The sequence below is a fragment of the Poecilia formosa genome, unplaced genomic scaffold, assembly GCF_000485575.1.
Source record: "Poecilia formosa unplaced genomic scaffold, Poecilia_formosa-5.1.2 Scaffold59, whole genome shotgun sequence".
Classification (NCBI taxonomy): Eukaryota; Metazoa; Chordata; class Actinopteri; order Cyprinodontiformes; family Poeciliidae; genus Poecilia; species Poecilia formosa.
In genome coordinates this window covers 958,055-977,249 of record NW_006799998.1, presented here as the reverse complement: position 1 = coordinate 977,249, position 19,195 = coordinate 958,055, and the positions used below count along the sequence as shown (strand labels likewise).

General features: G+C 37.7%; 3 protein-coding genes across 4 annotated transcripts; all 3 read left to right on the top strand.

The window, feature by feature from the left end:
• Positions 1-489: 489 nt before the first annotated feature.
• etfb (electron transfer flavoprotein subunit beta) lies at positions 490-5,260 on the top strand. The gene is made up of 7 exons (XM_016672373.1): positions 490-635; positions 1,683-1,841; positions 2,962-3,120; positions 3,214-3,276; positions 3,883-4,041; positions 4,390-4,597; positions 4,682-5,260. Exons 1-6 carry the CDS (start codon positions 582-584, stop codon positions 4,558-4,560), a joined length of 765 nt encoding a protein of 254 aa, XP_016527859.1. The 5' UTR covers positions 490-581; the 3' UTR covers positions 4,561-4,597; positions 4,682-5,260.
• A 1,004-nt stretch (positions 5,261-6,264) lies between these two features.
• On the top strand, positions 6,265-12,696 carry vsig10l (V-set and immunoglobulin domain containing 10 like). Of its 2 annotated transcripts, XM_007553810.2 has the most exons (12): positions 6,268-6,566; positions 6,772-7,098; positions 7,633-7,905; positions 7,993-8,259; positions 8,430-8,672; positions 8,793-9,074; positions 10,212-10,304; positions 10,690-10,914; positions 10,998-11,117; positions 11,481-11,521; positions 12,084-12,170; positions 12,263-12,696. In XM_007553810.2, exons 1-12 carry the CDS (start codon positions 6,494-6,496, stop codon positions 12,335-12,337), a joined length of 2,106 nt encoding a protein of 701 aa, XP_007553872.1. In that variant the 5' UTR covers positions 6,268-6,493; the 3' UTR covers positions 12,338-12,696. The 2 variants fall into 2 exon arrangements, with proteins under 2 accessions (XP_016527809.1, XP_007553872.1); XM_016672323.1 differs by lacking the exon at positions 12,263-12,696 and having other exon boundaries at positions 6,265-6,566; positions 10,998-11,121.
• A 1,337-nt stretch (positions 12,697-14,033) lies between these two features.
• Positions 14,034-18,563, top strand: lim2.5 (lens intrinsic membrane protein 2.5). Its single transcript, XM_007553809.2, has 5 exons — positions 14,034-14,192; positions 15,958-16,170; positions 17,262-17,411; positions 17,618-17,752; positions 18,393-18,563. The coding sequence occupies exons 2-5, from the start codon at positions 15,993-15,995 to the stop codon at positions 18,452-18,454; spliced, it is 525 nt and encodes a 174-aa protein (XP_007553871.1). The 5' UTR covers positions 14,034-14,192; positions 15,958-15,992; the 3' UTR covers positions 18,455-18,563.
• Positions 18,564-19,195: the final 632 nt, after the last annotated feature.

Sequence of the window (19,195 nt, the reverse complement as noted above, 5' to 3'; positions counted from 1 at the left end):
ATTTCGAATGAAGCACTCAGCACACATTTCAAAATTAAAAGACAGATACATATCTGACTCATACACAGCTATTATTCAATAAGTAATTAAGTACGAACTGTGTCTATTTAGCTTGAATTACAGTAAAGTCAAACACCACTCTAAACCGTGAACTTTGCCCCACATAAACCGGAACCTTTCTTCTTTTGGTTTTCTATGCGACATTTGATATATGAGCACCACAATAAAACGTTCTGCTTAAAATAGTTACCGTGGTTTTAAAAGGTGGGGAACTCTGAGTATTAGTTTTATTACGTCTGAGGAGATTATGATTATCCACCACCCAAAGTGAAATAACTATTCTTTACCAGCCGAACACTGAAATCGTAACACTATCCCGATGAACTCAACAACGCTACTAACCGTTTCTTAGCCAATCAGCACTCAGGAAGTTGTCAGAGAGTTGCGTATGATTGGCTGAAATGGTAGGCGGTTTTGATGTACGGTGGTTTCACCGTGAAATAATTCCGGTTTGTCCTCCTTGAGTGAAGGTGCACAGCGGTGACTCTGACGGTGGCTGATTGTTAATTGTTTTTTGCACAATGTCGGGCCGTGTTCTTGTTGGAGTAAAGCGTGTCATTGACTATGCAGTTAAGGTAAACAGCATTTTACTTTTCCAGCTGATATAATTTCCCTCTTAACAGTATTTTTAAGTGCTTTAGTCATTGACTCTGAAAGCTAATGTTAGCCTACCAATATCTATTAATTTTACTGTGTGTGTTTACTATGACCTGCCTCAAAGATTATATACTCAAATTGCAAGACTGGAGAGCAGTTTACATTGATTATAGACGCAGCCATGCCCCCTGTCATGTTCATATCTTACAGTTGTGTAATCTGTACCTGACTGCATAGTTTGTCTTCCCAGGAAGCAATTTCTGGAGTATTATTATTATATTTTCATATGTTATTCTCTGGGAGTTGGAGCACAGTTGAACCAAAAAGCATGAACAGCTACATGAAGTCTATGCAACAGCAAGAACTCTCCTGTTCCAGCTGCCCCCAGCAGGATCTCTGCTGTGCAGTTGGAGCTCCCTCAGTACTGGATCTGTGCAGAAGATCACGCAACAGAAGCAGTTTAGAAAATGTACTTTAGTTCAACTTTGTGTTTTACAAAGTAATCCAATGAACTGCTAGATTACATCACTTAAAGTCACTGATATATTGATCTTTGATCATATAATGAAACTCTCATTCATGCTGTGAACTGACAAACAGGCAGAAAACTAACTGCTTGCAGTTTTGTTTTTGTGTCTTTGAAAGATTTTTCCTGTTTCAGGTCAGTCTGTTTCCAATCCTGTTTGATAGGACAGAACTTTACAAGTGAACATGAATTTCTGATCTTAGCAACATCACCTTAACAGGCTCTTCTTGACATGAAGGATCAGCAGCCCTACTTTGAGATCTTAAGATAGAGTGGTCCACATCTCAACATGTTAATCTTTTTCATTTTAATACTTGAGGAGGCAAAACTATTTGTAGTGATACTTGACTAAACTAGTACCACCGAAGTTGCAAATGTGATTTAGTTTACTCTTTTTGTCTGAGAAAATGAAATTTGTGCTTTCTCGATCAGATTTGGTGGATTACTCCTACAGTGTGGAAGCTCTTCAACGTCTCTCTCCTGTTATGTTTCTCTTCAGATTCGTGTAAAGCCAGACAACACTGGCGTTGTGACGGATGGCGTGAAGCACTCAATGAACCCCTTCTGTGAGATCGCTGTGGAGGAGGCGGTCAAACTGAAGGAGAAGAAGCTTGTTAAGGAGGTTGTCGCTGTCAGCTGTGGGCCACAGCAATCACAGGTGGGAGAGATGTGGTTAGATTTTACGCCCTTGAATTTGGTGGGGGTTTATTTACTTACATTTTGGTCAAATTTTTTGTTTTTGTTCAATAAATGTTCAATTTTACCAAGTTTAGGCCTTGTCTGGAAAAGAACTGCCATTATCGAATGTCAAATGGTGAAGATCTCCAACTTTTCACATTTCATCACATTACAACCCCACTGTTTTTCTGTATTTCATTAGGATTTTAAACGATAGACCAACAGATAGAGGCGCACATTTGGGAAATCAAAGGGAAATCATGCACGACTTTGAAAGTGTTTTAAAAATAAATAAAAAAAAGTAAAAATACCTTTTTATTAAGTTCCCTTAGTAAAAACTTTGTAGAACCACATTTTGCTGCCATGAGAGGCACATGTGTTTTAGAGTTAGTTTAGAAAATGACATTTCTCCCCTGTTCTTTTTTGGCTCAGTCAGATTAAATGAAGAGCTTTTAATAACAATTTTTTCTTGCCTCGGGTCCTCAGTCTGATTAAGATCTGAACTTTGACTCGGCCATTTTAACACATGAATATGCTTTAATGAAGAAGTTTTTTTTTTTGAAGCTCTGGCTTTATGTGTAGGATTGTATCATCTTTCCATCAACTCTTACCCGTTTCAGTTAATGTCTGAAAAAGACATTTCCACAGAATGATCCTGCCATCACCATGCTTCACAATTAACATGTCGTGTGCATTGCTTTTTGTCTTCCACACATATGCAGGTAGGTAGGTAGGTTTGTATGCAGGTAAAAAAGTTTAATTTCGTTTCATCTCACCAGAGGACAAAGCAGAGATTCTTATGGCTTTCTTTCAATAATGGCAGTGATTTTTTGTCACTTTTCCATAAAAGGTGGGATTTTTGCACAGTTCTCACTAATACTAGTGCTGTAGTACATGTAGATGTACATTTTTTTTTTTAGCTTGCTGAATCTAATTGCTAAATCCCTGTGTTTTTGATCAAACGTGTTTAACAGGGGTTACTTGAAACTGGCAACATAATTAGACTTTTAAGCTTGGATAGTAATAACAAGCAAATGTTAAGTCATCTGGGAGAAATTAGCATAGGCATATTGAAAAGTAATTATGTCTCCTTGGTACAGGAAACCATTCGTACTGCTCTTGCCATGGGAGCTGACCGGGGCATTCATGTGGAAGTGAGCGGGAACGACTATGAAACCCTTGGACCTCTGCAGGTTTCTAAAATCATGGCTGCTTTGGCCAAGAAGGAGGACGCTCAAATCATCATCCTTGGAAAGCAGGTCAAAGTCGCAAATTGATGTCCTACATATATTTTTTTTAACCATGCATATATAAATGGTTGGTTTGTTACTTATGTTATCTTTGTTTCTTAGGCCATTGATGACGACTGTAATCAGACTGGTCAGATGACAGCTGCCTTACTGGACTGGCCTCAGGTAAGTGGCAAATGAAATACATTTTTAACAAATCCGTCTCTTATTTTTATTTGTGAGATTAAAATAAATCAAGTGTGTTGTGTCAGTGCTGAGAAGCAGGTTGGCTGCTTGTTCACAGAACCTTATCAGGTTGAGCAGAGACTGGCTCTGGTCAGTTAGTGCTACAGTGTTCCTGCTCAGATCAACACAGCTGGTCAAAGGCTGATTAGGTCCAACTTTCAGTTTGTTGTCCAATGATGATTTCTTTTTTCTTAAAGCACAACTTGCTACCAAACGACTTTTATTACCATGGTGCTTTGACAGTAAACAAATCTGATGATTGGACAAGATATTATTTACAGCTATGTAGAAATCTGTGTGTGGGAGTAAATGCTTATTTATTTTGTATCACTTTATAGTTTATGCCCCAAAGAGGAGATAAGTAGGTTTGTAAAAGTAGCTTTGTAGTTCCACCTATGCACCAGCAGATGGTGTGTAGTAACAACCAATTGGCTTCTTCAGTTTTCACAGCACCTTTGTGTTGAAAGGCAGGTGTTTCTGTTTTTTGATGGACTAATTTTTAGCAGGGTTGTTCCAGTGAATACGTGCCGTCTTCTCCTTCTCCAGGGTACCTTCGCATCAGAGGTTACACTGGATGGAGACAAAATTAAGGTGGTCAGAGAAATCGATGGTGGGCTAGAAACAATAAAAATCAACACACCAGCAGTGTTGACTGCAGACCTTCGACTCAACACCCCCAGATATGCCACCCTGCCTAATATTATGGTAGGTAGCAGGAAGTTATGTTCACAAAGACAGAAAAAATGCAAACATTGTGTCAGCCATTTTGAGTAAAGTTAGATAATGTTGCTGAATGTTCTCAGTATTTCATTTTACAGATCAGTTAAAGTAAAATATGATTATATAAAATACTCTCTCTGGAGAACTCGCACCACACTTTTCAGATTTTTATTTGTGAAAACCCTGTGTTGTTCTTCTTTCACTTTATAGTTATTCACACTTTGTCTTGGTTTATCAAATTGAGTATATAAATAGTTTTTAGTTTAAATCTTTTAATGCTAAGCATCACTTGTTTCTTACCTGTATTATGCAACTCTCATTTCTTTCTTTCAGAAAGCGAAGAAGAAGAAGATTGCTAATGTGAAGCCTGCAGACCTGGGTGTGAACCTCACATCAAAACTGGAGGTGCTGAGGGTTGAGGACCCCCCACAGAGGCAAGCAGGCATGAAGGTGGAGACAGTGGAAGACCTGGTGGGAAAACTAAAGGAATCAGGAAAGGTATAAAGGCTTCAAGAGGACAGGAGCACACATCCCAACAGTGGTAAGTTTTAGTCAGTTTTTTCAAAGCAACAAGAATTTGGTGAAATATTAATTGCTGTTTCTGTCTTCCTTATTCTCATTGCAGGACTCTGATGATTTAGGACTGTACCACATGCACAGGAACCGAATGAGTTTCTGTATCTGTCTTGTCCTTCTTGTTTGCAACTGTTGTTCCTGAGCATGTGCAGTTGGTACTAACAGGAGAAAATGAATACTGAGACTCACTGTCCTTCAGTCATACTATCCCGAAAATATATTTTTTATCTGCATTTTAGCAAAAATAAGAGGTAAAATTCTAAGGAAACAGACTTTATGCAATAAATTAAACTAGACTAAATGTAAGAACTGTAGGGTGCATCTGAAAGCGACGCAACATTAGCTTTTCATCTTGTAATGTCGCCACACATGTTCAGAGGTGTAAATGGTATTTTGTAAATATGGACCCAAACATGTAGATGTCAATTTTTCAAGATCATTCTCACTGCTGTCACTAATCTGTACAATTAATGTATCTATAACTTGTTGTGGGACTGACTGGACAGTGTGTGTCAGCATATTCAGGCGGAGATAATAAATCTGAATTTTTACCGTAAGCGCCTCAATTCTCTGTTGATTGTACAGAATATCTCCATGACAATAAAGCAGCCAGTTTTTTCATAATCAATGTGGTGTTTTTGTGGGGGGGGTTTTGCATTCATTTTTAGTTGGAAATCTAACAATGTTCAATCTTGTAACTTAATCCAATCACCATCTCAAATTTGATGTATTTTTTCCGTTTTTTGTTTTTTTTTTTACCAATATTATATCTTTGACCATGAAGCACATCACGTTAAAAAAAAAAAGAATGCCAGAAAATGTTCAAAAGTTAAAAAGGATACATTTTTTATTATTTTTTTAAAATTTGGATCTTAAACAGTGAGGTTCATTGAATTTGTACGTCAGATTTTGTTTTTGTGTTTACCACTAGAGGGCCTCGGCGAACCACTAGAGATTGTTGTACAACAATTTAATAGCCCTTAACAAGATATGTAAGACACATAACGAAGAAACGCATTACTAAATCATTTTTTATATGAAACATATTCACAGTAGGTTTTATATAGCCTATTTGTGTGTGTGTATGTTAGCACTTGATAAAGCTTTTCCACTGACAATGTACCATTTACCTTTGTTTGCCCCCCAAGTGGCAGAACAGCCCCTGCAGATAAACACTGGAACAACAAAGCTAGCAAATAAACAAGCAATCTCACTTTAATATATGTTTCATGTATTTTGGCTGTTCTTTATGCATACAATTGAGTCTTCATAAATTTAAATTGAAAAGTTGTTTATTCCAGTAATTTCATCCAAAAAGTTAAACTCCCATATTGATTCACAGAAAGTGTTTATTTATGATCATTTTGATTTTTTTTCCTTGGCTGAATATGAGGAATAACGTCAATATAAGTTGGTCTGACTTTTTTCCATCCAGATGAGAAGAGAAACGCTGAGGTAGCTAACAGCTGATTTATAATATCCCATTCTGGTTAACTTTATAACGATTAAATACTCATGGCATCAGTCTTGAAGAAACATTAATAGGAGGCAAATTACAAAGAAATTGTAGCACAAACATACCCTGTTATCCTGAAATAGAGAAAATAAGGCTCCCGTTCTTTTGCATTGAAGGGGCGTGGCCTCTTAACAATCAAGGCTTTGACTCTTCACAGGTGAACACCTCACGGGGCGCAGCTCGAGTTCTCAGGAACCCTCGCGCAAGTCAGTCTGAGGCGAAGGACGGTTTTTTTTTTTATTATTATTATTATTATTTTTCCCCCCCCATGTTGGATTTTACAGAAACGTAATTAATTTTTCTCCACTTTCTTGATGAGCTCCTAGATTCTTCTGTTTACCTGAGATGACGTGGTTGAAAGGGATTCAGAAACTGAGGCCAGTGCTTGTGTCTGTTTTCTTTATCCTAACATCTCAAGGTGAGCCTCGGTGTTTTTCAGTTTTTACAAGAGAAAATATTACTGTATACGTTGTTCTTTTTTTTTTATACTGAGGGTTTGTTGAGAAGCAATATTTTTAAAAAATTAAAATAAAAATAAAAAATAAAAAACCTTGCAGGACCATCTATTGAGTTTAGAGACTGAAAAAATGTTTAATTTTTGAACTCATCTCTCCTCCTGGCAGGTGGTAACTGCCTGGTTGTGTCTCCTGTTGGTCACACCCTGGTGAATGCTTTAGCTGGCACCAACGTGACTCTGGCTGTGTCCTACAGTGGTGCCTCTGATCCAGTGGTTACATGGTTTAAGGGACCTCTGCCTGTGGGGACATGGACTATAAATGCCAATTTTCCTCCAGACATAGCCAGTAACAGCTGGAGTGTGCTCGAAATTGAAAGGGATGGATCTCTTACCTTTATTGATGTGCCACTGCGCTTTACTGGAAACTATACTGTTGAACTAACAAAGTCTGGGCAGGGAATAGCTTCAGCGACTTTCACTCTGATTATTTATGGTGAGTTAAGGGAATGTGGGAGATGTTGTGCATTAAATATGCAGATGATCTGACTACATGTGTAATATTTAGTGGAACTTTTCACATTAGTCATATAAAGTCAACTATTCTGAAGTTAAGAGTGCAGAGCTTCAAAAGGTTTCATAGGACTTGCATCTGTGGGTGGTGGCTCTTAAGGTGCTGACTCCATCTACAGTTGTGCCTCTCCCTAAAATCAAATCTGTGACTCTTCTTTGTGCATGCTGCTTCTTTTTTTTTTCATCCTACTTTATTTTCCAGTAATATACCTGATATAACTCTCTGTGGAAAGCCACGGCCTTTTGAGCGTTATTCATTGATTGAGAATTTGAATTTTTGGTTTAATTAATAATCAAAATGGAAGGAGATGAATGCTTGAAATGTGTAATGAAGCTATCTCACATGAACAACAGTTTTGATGTACCTTATTGAGATTCACCTGTAAATAGATAAGAGTTCTGATAATATGGATCCAGTTTGCAAAGTTGCTTTTATCCGTAACATTTTTGTTTACAGAAATTATCCAGAATGTGACTCTGATCACAGAGACTGACTTTGCCCAAGAGGGAGCGCAGCGGTTCACATTACAATATAGCATGCTTCAAGGTGTTGTTGAGCAAGAGATATGGCGCTTCAATGGAAGAGACCTGAAAAACAGCACGCGCTATTTGATAGAGGGAGCCAGCCTTGTAATTTTTGGACCTAACCGGACAGACAAGGGATCATACTCCGTGACATTGATGAACCCCTTCAGCAGCGTGACCACACATAAGAATGTGACTGTTCTATGTGAGATGAATCCTCTTCTGCTCTGAATGTTTCTTAAAAGCTGTGTGCGCATCCTTCTATGTTTTGTTTAAATTTGCTTTGTTGTAGACGGGCCGGATGAGCCCATTGTCGAGCCACCGCCAATTCAACCTTTCTACAAAGCAGGGGACTCTCTGATTTTCTCCTGCCAAGCTGAAGGATTCCCACTGTCAATTCCTCAGTGGATCTTTGGGGGTCAAATTCTTCCGGATTTTCACCAAGGAGTCCTAAATCTGACAAACGTGCAGACCAGTCAAGGAGGCTCTTATACATGCTCAGTGGTCAATGAGCTGACTAAGGAGAAACGCGAGAAGAATGTGACTTTAAATGTCTACGGTATGCCAAAAACACTTCTAATTTTATGTTTAATTGTTTAAATTGGCTCTCTTAGCATTGGCTTGAAAGTATCTGAACATAGAGCATGTATATGAAGTGTGTACATGAAAATTTACCCCTGTTGTCTGATTAAGATTTGTAATCATTTAGGTATTTTTTTCTGGTAACAGATGTCTCACTGGGTAGTCCAACATGCTCTGTGGTGTCTGTGAACAACGCTGACCTGCAGCATCAGTGCAAGTGGGCAGGAGGAATGCCAGAAGCCCAGTTGTCTTTCCCAGCGCTAAGTAATACAAGCAGCGGAGCTGGAACCTTCAGCCTCACTGTTACTTCCTCGGCTAACCTCAATGACAAAACTATCACTTGCTTAGCAGAGCATCCAATTGAACAAAACACCTGCAACATTACCGCAAGTAATATTTTATTGTTATCCCTCCTATGTCTTATTGAATTTATATGAACACCTGTCTTTCAATCAAAACGGTGCTTTGGCCTCAAGAACAACCCTTACCAAGATTCCATTTGCTACACAGAAAGTCCCAGAAATTTTATTCCCACTGTGGAAACCTCTGTTGACTCGGATGGAAAAATTGCAGTAACCATCCGCTGTGTCAGTGAGGCGTCCCCTCCTGCTGTGGTTTCATGGTCCCAGGGAAATGAGTCTGTCGTCACTGGGTCGACGTACCAGATCAGCAGTGACGCCACACAGCTGAAGATTCGCAGTTACAACATCAGCACTTTCCTGCTTGCGCCAAACTACACCTGTACATGTCGCAATCCACTGGGCAGTCAGAGAAAGCTGTTTCAGCTGCAAGGTACAGCAGAATACATACTAACCCTCTGTCTATCCCCAAAGCAGTGGTGGCTAGACTACGGTCTGTGGTTTTTCTTAACGTGAAAAAGGAGGACAGCAGCTGATGCACATGGACATTTTATTTACTTTTTGTAGGATAAAGATTTTTTATTTATTTTTTTTACAAATTAAAACTTTTTTAATACAGAAAATGTTCATTGCTATGCAGTGTGTTGCTTAATAGCAGGACCTCTAAAATTAGACATGGATTCTACCATTTATTAAATTTGGCAAAACGTAGCAACTATTTTAAATGAAAGGACACTTAATCTGTTCTTGTTGCTTAACTTAGAAAAAAAGATTCTAGACCAAAGATAGAAAATGGTTGACCCTTCAAAATAAGCCAAAGAATTTAAATGATGCTTTAGTAAAACAGTATATCAAACCTCTTTGGATCTACAATAACTTGCATATGACCTCAACATTTTTTTTTATTTTTTATGTAAAGCACTTTGAACAGCTTTGTTGCTGAAATGTTCCATGCAAATGAGTTCCACAAAAACCCTGAAATATGTTTATTGGACATCAAAAACTAATTTTACCATTTTTAAATGTAATTATGATGTTTTATGTTGCAATAATAACTGGTAGGTCTATAATCAGTTCAAAATGGCCTGTAAACTTTTCATAGCTATGAATCGGCCTGAGATTGTTTAAATTGCACTTTACATTTTGAGGTGAGCTGTTTGCTTTATGAGCTTTGGGCAATTTTAACATTTAAAGACACATATCAGAGAAAACGCAGGTGAGTAGGTGCAGCTAAAGAGACCGTACGTAACAGTAGCAGAAAAAGATCAAAATGGAAGCATTATATCCAACTTCCTAGAGTTGATTTGAGGCAGTTTTTAAAATTCCCGCACAAGATGATTTTTATTTCATGACCTTACAAATGGCCAATGCTTATGTTGGCATGCAATGGTTTGAGGGATTCTGTTCCATGTGCCTTCTTGGACTTGATTTCTAGGACAAAAGCACACAATAGGCTCTTAGTTGGGAGCCAAGTAATGCCTGAGAGTGCTCTCTCCCTTTAAACAAAGCTCTTCAGTCTTTACATGCCATCAACTCCCCGTCTCTCTGCTTGTCCAAAATCTCTTCCCAGGACCGACTATCTCAGATTCCAGTTTGTTCCCTAATCAAGATGGAACCATCATCACATTGACCTGGGAGGTCCCACCTACATCCTTGGTTACAGGTAAAGCAGAAATGACTCATGGAAAGCAACTGACTAAGCTCTAAGCTGATTTATCGTCACAGAAAGATCTCTTTGGAAAATATGGCTTCCCACCGTTCCTGTTCTTTGTTTGTCTACCTAAGCAGAAGTGTTCTTGGAAAAATGCTGACTAAATGTTGAATATAGCAACTTCTCACAAAATATAGGGGTGTAAACACTGAGCGACGTGTGAAGCTTTCAGCTGAGCAAGACTATATTTTTGGGAAAACATTTAAGAACAGAACTTCAAAGAAAAGCATGTCAGTTTGTTTACATTGTTAAAATTATCAACTAATTTAGCCAATTTAAAAAGAGCAATGATTGAAATATGGAGTTGAACAAAATGTAACTTTTTGTCTTCTCTAAGGTTTTGACATCCAAATGAAAGGACCCGATCTTCTGAGCCACAGTGGTGGCTATTCTGTTCCTAAGAGAAGTTCAAAAGAATACCGCATCATTCAGCAGAAACCTGGGTATGCTAGGAGTACAGATGTCTTCTTGCTTGATCCTGATATGACATACAGGTTTCGAATCATTCCCAAAGCTCGGCTAACAGATGGAGAGCCCTCTAAGGTTCACAGAATTGGCCCAGGTATGGCAATCTGTTTTGTCAAATAATTCAGATTTGTTTGTATCCGGACAACTTCTGACGGCTGCCTGACTTGCTGACTTTAGGTGATGGTTTGAGTGGGTCTGCCATTGCCGGCATTGCAGCTGGAATCCCATGCAGCATTCTTGTCCTCGTCCTACTAATTGGCATTATTTTCCTAATTTTCTACCACCACAAGAAAAAAAGTAAGTGAAGTTATGAAACATTCACATTTTTGTATCAATATTCTAGTGTTAAATTTTACTTCCAAATGCAATCTGGTTAAAAGGTTTGTACTTAAGTCACAAAAAGGGGATTTTCAGCCTCCCACTCCTCCAGTTGAACCACCTTATTTGTTTGTATATAGCAAACTGGGGTGATGAATAATTTTGTTCACATCAGGAACTGTCTCGCAATATAAGTTACAGAACAAAGTGCATTGATTCATTTTTAGAGTACAACTAAATATAAATGATCTTTGCATGCAATTCTCTGGGAGGATTGGAGTTTTTGATGTCTTAAATATGTTTGAAAGATATTAATATTTTTGTTTGTTTTTGTTTGTCCAGGCAACAAGACACGATATCCAGTCTCCAGAGCACTTGAGAAGGTTTGATTCATTTATTACATGCCTACATAAACCTTTGAATCAACAGATGAGAAAATATTCACGTATGCCAACACTTGGTGGGCTGTAAAATGGGCGGCACACCAAACTTATTTTTCTGAAAGTTTATCAATTTTCAGTATTCCAGATGCTTGTTAATTCAGGCTATAGGGCCTTTTAAACATTTGTTGTTCTTTTTATTTGCTGTAGTAAACATGGGCATCCCAAACTGACAATTGTTTAACAGTGTTTGTAGACGGTACCAAGTAAAAGATTTTCCTCACTATCCATTCGCAATTCTTCCTATAAATATAGCCGAATTGGCAAAGGGGGAACTAACACTCCACTACCCTACAAATACAGAGCACATACACTAAATCCCAAGAAATCATAACTTGAAATGGTGTTATTGATTTTAGTAATTTTAAACGACTGCCTAGTTGAAGCCTTGAATTCAATGAGGCTGCAGCTTTATGGAAATAGTTTAGCCACCATAAGATAATTTTATCTAACTGTTCCCAGAGTTAAATATGTCTCAGAAGTTTTTATTATCTCTGCTTTCTAGGTGAAAACCATCCAGCCTAAGGCAGTTTCACACAACATTTTGAACAGAGGGCTTAGGCCTCCTCCTGACTACAACAGTTTGCACCAGGTAGTTTTTCTAATACAAAGGAAGCACATATTGAAAATTGCTAATCCTATTCAAATTAACTTTTTTTTTTTCTATTGTATTCTTTATTCCAGATGCCGTCTGAAAGATCTGGGACTCTACCCATGTTTGTCCCACCTGCCCCAGTCAGAGTTGCAACGACAGTTTAAACGAGTAAATCGACGTGTATATTTTTGTAAAACTGACCTTTTATATATAAAAATGCAAATCCAGGCTACTGTTTTTTCAAGTGCTTGAAATTGCATTTAAAGGTAAACAGAAAATTATATATTATTTTAGTAATTTGTAAGTTTTTGTGCTGAAGTTGAATAATCTGTTAATCTTTGCACAAAGTATATCAATCAGGAAATTCATCTTGCTTGCTGAAACATACATTGCTGCTGGTGTTCATACATTTGTGCAGCAGATGGTGCTGTGGAGTAATGAATGACATGAATTCATCTGAATGTCCAGCTAAACAGAACTGATGATACCTTCAATAAACATGAAGTGGTGATACTTGCCTTCATCAATGTGCTTTATATTCTTTTTTTCTTGTTGAAAGGTCTTAAAAATCTAAAACATACAATATCTATCGGGCATCGTTTTAGAAACCAATGACAATTAACTCTCAGTCAGTAAAACTGGTTAAATTACATGAACTAAATTCAGTTTTAGGTAAATAAGACGAGTTAATCTCAAATCCGACCAAATGGATAGTTTTTCTTTAATTTTCTAAACATTTTTCTGCATGTTTAAAAGTTAGCTCTTTTGAAAAAATAGACATATTACAAAGAGCAGCATTGGCAGGGGAGGAACAGCTATGCAGAACCAGACCTAAGAGAAGATGACATTTTCTTTAGACCGTTGAGTGTGAGAGAATAGGACAGAAACGTGTACAGAAAAGCAAAATATTTTATCATCTCCACCAGTTTAGGAGATTACTTAGTCTATCATGAGACACAAATTAGGTCGACTGCATCTTAAAATATAAATATAACTTGCTATTATATGAGACAAGTTGACTGACATGTTGCTCACTTCCTGTGGAAACTAATATTGGGTGGGTCTCACTGTCAGAGATGGCTAAGAGAAAAGTGACTACCCTCTTTTTCCCAGAAGAGAAAGTCATGTTTACGAATTTGACTTTCTTTCTTTCTTTTTTTCTAATCATTTATGATCAATACTAGAAGCTTTATACCCCCACCTGTCATGCTTCTGGTGCAACATCCTTACCTGCTAAATGTAAAACTGTGCTGTCAGATCAGAGCTGAAATCCTGCACTGGGCCTTTATTTTTTTTCACTAAAACTGCCAGAAAAACTTCTGCCTTTACTGTTTTTTGCTAAATGGTCACTGGGTTGTATTTTTACATACAACTCCTCATGACATTTCTGCTAAGACAGTAAAGATGGATGAATAGTCCATAATTATTCTGCCTTCTTACTGTCAGTGCACAACATGTGCAACATCATTATAAAGTGTCAACATGTTTTAACACATTTCGCATGCAGTGTGTAATTTTATCAGCGAGTTGGTCATGCATCTGTTGTAAGCGTGCATGTGTCTCTGTGACCACACCCCAGCTACACTAAAAGAAACCGTGCACTTCAGCATATTCCATTGACCACAGCAGTACTGCAAGCATTTGCACATCCACAGTTCCAGAATGACTGATAGAACAACAGACGAGGACTGTAGAGCAGTGGCCTCGTATCCCAGAGCCTCCCCCGTATCCACACCATCACCCCTCCCTGCCCCTCGTTCCCTCACCCCTCTCCCCAAAAGACTCCCATGTAGTTCAATGTGAATGTGTCACGTGGATTGTGGCCCACCAGCTCAAGTGCATTTGTTCTGTGCTGATTGTTTTAAAGGATTTTGCCTCCATCAACAGAAAGTTGGGGTGATAACCTTTTGGAATTCAGCCTACAGCTTCCTCTTTGACGACTTGCTCACTCCTGGTTTGCACTCTCTCCCCGAGGAAGGGCTGATACTTAAGAGGGTTCATATATCCTGAGGAATTCAGGTAGGTTGATGTGGAGTGGTCTTCCTTTTTGCAATGGCTGACTCCACTCAAGCCAACAGGAGCATGCCTTACCTGTGGGCCCTAAAGGCCTTCAGAAGCTTTTAAGAGTTTAGCTGGAAGTCTTTGCATCTCCTCTGTCAGTTTTGTATAATGTGTTATTATATAATGCAGCACATGCATAGATAATAAGTGTGTAATGAAAATATACATGTGTATCTAAATATTATGAAATGATGTCAACTCGGTGTGGAGCTTTGTGTGGTGTTAGAGATGAAACTCAGAAGTCAGCCTCATGTCTTTCCACTTCTGTCACATCTCAAGTAAAGACTTGCATGTCCAGAATCGAGACTAAAGTCAGGACAACCAAGGCCAGAATTAAAGTCCAAGTTCTAAACTTTGCTTCTGTTCTGCCTTTGGTTTTGGTTTTACCCATGAATAAAACAACTGACTTGCAGAACTGGGACAAAGCTGTTTTGGAACTGACAAGTTTTTCAAGCCTCGAGTCAAATACCAAATAAAAGCATAAATTCCCAAGTTGAGTCCACAGTCAAGGCATGCAAATCCAGGGTTATGTCCCGAGTCCTACACTTATTTTTTTTATTCTTATACAAGTAAGTTAGCAAAATTTAAAATGTGAAGACAGTATAACAAAATTGACCAAAAATAGATTATTATGCTTTTTTTGCACAAAATTTTGCATTTGATTAACTTTCTTAAAATGTTATTTCTTTTTTGGTTTTTGATCAGCAACTGTTAACATTTGCCACGTTTCATTGTGTTTTATTTTATTTTTCTTTGTCAATTCTGAATAACGCTAAATCTTGTACCTCAAGTTAAAGTATCATTTTATTCAAGTTTTAGGGCACAAATGGATAACTGCGAGGACATTTTTATTTTTTTTTTACTATTTATAGGTTTAATAAGAATAAAAGAATAAAATTTCAAACAACTTACTTCATGTCTATAATATCACTTCCTGGCCCCCATAATTTATTTTTAACCAAGAACATTTACTTAGCTGGAAAGCTGACATATATTAAATATTATTCCCTTAAACTGTAAAAACAGAGCATTTTTCAACACATGAAATATTTTCATGTTTGCATGTTCACCAATAGAAGAGAAGTAATCGCATAATTACTTCTCTTCTATTGGCAAAGACTTCCCAAGAGTTCTGCACCAGAATTTCTCACAAAGTATGAAACGTAATGACCAGAATAAACTTGTTCTGAATATGCATGAGTTCTTTGAATCTTATATTTTGATCATGCTGTTCTGTGTTTAATAAAAAAAGGGAAATAACCCTCATGTGTTGGTTAATAGGGAACTCCAAAACTGATACAAGGTTTTGCTAGTCGCAGTGGTAACATAGACTGCTACCTATCTTGTGTGCCACTTTGTCTTCTTTCTACTGGTTGCCCAAAATGCTGTCTTAGAGAAAATGTACATGTTTTAAAGGCTTTTGAATTTGACATTTGACAGGCAGATCAAAAATGACAGAGATACCACTCAAGAATTACAATATTTCTTGCACAACAATGGGTTTTAATGATTTAAAACAGGATGTCAAACCTAAAACACTTGGTTTCATATTGGGTGCATCATTTTAGCTTTCAGAAGACCAATTTCACTTCAAAAAGAACAATTGTGGTGTGTCAATTTTGTGAAATCCAGTGACTCATGATCTTGCCTCTCTCCTAGTTGCCATTGCAAACCAACTGATGACTAACAAAGTTAATAGTTTGTTTGTTTGCTCTTTTTGCAGTGCACAAAGATTTTGCCGGCACCTTAGTGTCACTCATGATGTACAGCTTCATGGGAGGGGGCCTGTTTTGTGCCATTGTGGGAAACATCTTGCTGGTGGTCTCGACAGCAACAGACTACTGGATGCAGTACCGCCTGTCGGGCAGCTTTGCCCATCAGGGCCTGTGGAGGTACTGCATGTCTGGCAAATGCTACATGCAGACTGACAGCATTGGTGAGTTGGACGTTCTAAGCACATTCCCTGAAATGCTTGCACCCAATGTCCTTTCTTTTAACGTGTGGTGCAATAATTTCCCAGCTGTCTTATAATAAGAATAACATTCTTCATGTTGTAAGAACAATGGAACCTCAGAAGTGCAATGAGCAAGGACAGCCACATCCTTATCCAGTATATGTGATCTCTGCTTTCCTGTTGACATGTTATTTAACAAGCAGCTTCGATGAGTCACGTCACTAAGCCGTGCTTCGTCTGAATGTTATCTGTTTTCCATCCTATGAACGCAGTTTCAGAAAGAACATTTTTTAGGTTAAAAATCCAAAACATCTGCATAATGAGCATTAGAATCTGTTTTTTTTAAAATAATTGTTTATTAGTTTGCTTTTTTAAAATAATTGTTTATTAGTTTGCACATTATATTAAAACAAAAAAAATAGTAAAACTGCAAGAAATGTTCATTTAAACCACAACAGCTTTCATGACCCTGATTGTGAAAATGCATGTTCTCTTCTCAGAGATAAACATTTAAAAGGTCTTGATTTTGAAAAAAAAAAAAAATTCCCAAGAGAGAAAGTCTAACTTTTCAAATCTTGAAAAGTTGACGGTTTGAAATACAAACTTGCTTTTGTTTACTAATTTGATACCAGGTTGACTAAAGTGGTCATAATTTTCAAGATGTTTTTCTTACACAAACCAGCAAATTCACAAAGCTAATCATTCGGAACACTGTTTCCACGCAAAAACACATCGCAGTCATTCATCAGTAATTAACTGAGCACACACTATTTCAAAACTAGGATCAATTGAAATGTAGATGTGTTTGAAATGAAATTATTTTTGTAAAGTTCCTTGAGATGACCTTTGTTGTGAATTTACTCTATGCATATAAACTGAGTTGAACTGAGCCAATTTTAGATTTAGCTACACTTAAAGATCTTACAAGAATAGGATTCATTAAAAAAGAATCACAGGGACTGGAAATAAAATAATTTATTTATACTGCATGTACTGCCTAGTCAAACTAATTAAAAACCTTTTTGAGCATAGCTTGCATGGACTCATTCTTAAGCCTGTCCTCTCCTGCTTAGCTTACTGGAATGCCACTCGAGCTTTCATGATCCTGTCCGCCATGACCTGCTTTGCTGGCATCATCGCAGGAATCCTCTCCTTTGGTCACTTCTCTGCTTTTGAGAGGTTCAACCGCTCATTTGCTGCAGGCATCATGTTCTTTGTTTCAAGTAAGTCATCGATGCAACAGCAAAAATGCAACCCCCATCCTTTTTTATGTTTGTTTGTTGCTACATTTATCAAAGGATTGCTTAGAATGGAAATCATGGAGAACATTGACATCAGTTTATCTAATAGTCGCCAGGTAACAGTCAAATGAAGAGACTGTTCATTTTAAGGATAGACGTCTTATGATGAATCTTTGTCTTCATAATAGCTCTCTTTGTCCTGCTTGCAATGGCCATTTACACGGGAGTGACGGTGAACTTCCTGGGCAAGCGTTTTGGTGACTGGCGTTTCTCTTGGTCCTACATACTTGGCTGGGTGGCTCTGCTCATGACCTTCTTTGCAGGTTGGTTAAAGCTTTCAAGATGCAAATTTTTGTTGAAATGTTGTGTTTTACTGGTGATAAGCAGGCAATATTTCAAACTAAGCATGTAAATAACCTCCACACCATGTCCGTCAAGCAAGATGGGAATGGCGAGGAGTCAGAAATAACAAAATCCAATAATAATAATAATAATAAAAAAAAAAAGTTAAACCAATCCAACCTAAAGCAAGAGAAAAGAAAACATTCACAACAGGACAAGAACTGTTGCCCCCAGCTATGCCCGCTGTTTTAGAGGGCTAAAGTGGAGACGGATATAGATTGAGAATACAGTGCCCGGATGTTTCCAACACACAACTGTTGCCCCCTTCTCTTTTGTTTTTTTTTCCCTATGCAAGTGAACTCTTGTAAAAACGAAAGTAACAACTCAAACCAAGTGACATCAAACCCAGAATGCCCAGCGTCACTTACTAAGAACTATGAAGGTCTGCCACCGGACCTCTTCCGTCTCACCTGAATGTTAAATCAAAGGACATTTCTGCACATACTGTTTCACTCTTGTTGTGAATGTTTTCTTTTCTCTTATCTTGACATGCATGTTTGTTATGAAAAATGCCCAGTGTGGTTAATAATTCTGTCTTTACAACTCATGTTTGCTTTCCAGGTATATTCTACATGTGTGCCTACAGAATGCATGAGTGCAGAAGAGTGGCAGGCCCACGTTGAAACAAGCAGGAAATGACACTTCAAAGCAAAAAGCAAGAAAGGAAACCCCGATTGATGTCATTAGAAAACTTTTTGAGGACAAATAAAATCAGGATGTTTGCAGATATCAGAAATATGTTGTGTTTTGTCAGAAACAAGTCAACAACACCTTAAGGTGGAATACGCCATAAAACTGAGCATGCAAATGCAAACACCTAATCTGTTCTTTAGCCAACACTGGTAACATTTTGCTTTACACTTTATTAAATTGCTCTCTTATGTAAAGAACACAAAATTAAGAAAAAGGATCTTGAACTCCTACTTTTCAGCTGTCCAGTGGAATATTGAAGACATGCTAAGAAGCCCACTAGACTCTTCATTTCGGACTCTGACCCAATAAAAAACTCAATAAACAAAATCATAAAGTCGGGTTATAACTGCAACTAAGAAAATGTAACTAAGACTTTCAAGGTTGTCTCTACAGATACTGGGCCTAGGATGTCTGGAGGTTTCATTTGGATCAGACAACTTTAAAATTTTGATTGTCAATGTTCTGTCCTTATCTAAGACTTATACTAGAACTTCTGCGAGGTGGATGTGCTAGGCTTTTGCAATAAATATCTCTGTATTTATAAAAAAAACTTAATTCTGATTTTAATGAGTTGCTCTGCCTACTGTAATGAAATGAGTCCACATTTCATTTTCTGTGCCTGACAATCAATTAAATTAAAATGTGAGAGAACATATTTTATGTCTAAAAGC

What these genes read in the sequence shown, in the direction of transcription:
- etfb (XM_016672373.1), top strand. Translation starts at nt 582, where the DNA reads ATGTCGGGCCGTGTTCTTGTTGGAGTAAAGCGTGTCATTGACTATGCA. An exon ending in TCATCATCCTTGGAAAGCAG is followed by an intron (nt 3,121 to 3,213) that starts GTCAAAGTCGCA and finishes TTTGTTTCTTAG; the next exon opens with GCCATTGATGACGACTGTAA. An exon ending in CCACCCTGCCTAATATTATG is followed by an intron (nt 4,042 to 4,389) that starts GTAGGTAGCAGG and finishes TCTTTCTTTCAG; the next exon opens with AAAGCGAAGAAGAAGAAGAT.
- vsig10l (XM_007553810.2), top strand. Translation starts at nt 6,494, where the DNA reads ATGACGTGGTTGAAAGGGATTCAGAAACTGAGGCCAGTGCTTGTGTCT. An exon ending in ACCTACATCCTTGGTTACAG is followed by an intron (nt 10,305 to 10,689) that starts GTAAAGCAGAAA and finishes GTCTTCTCTAAG; the next exon opens with GTTTTGACATCCAAATGAAA. An exon ending in ACTACAACAGTTTGCACCAG is followed by an intron (nt 12,171 to 12,262) that starts GTAGTTTTTCTA and finishes TCTTTATTCCAG; the next exon opens with ATGCCGTCTGAAAGATCTGG.
- lim2.5 (XM_007553809.2), top strand. Translation starts at nt 15,993, where the DNA reads ATGATGTACAGCTTCATGGGAGGGGGCCTGTTTTGTGCCATTGTGGGA. An exon ending in CATCATGTTCTTTGTTTCAA is followed by an intron (nt 17,412 to 17,617) that starts GTAAGTCATCGA and finishes TCTTCATAATAG; the next exon opens with CTCTCTTTGTCCTGCTTGCA. An exon ending in GCTCATGACCTTCTTTGCAG is followed by an intron (nt 17,753 to 18,392) that starts GTTGGTTAAAGC and finishes TTTGCTTTCCAG; the next exon opens with GTATATTCTACATGTGTGCC.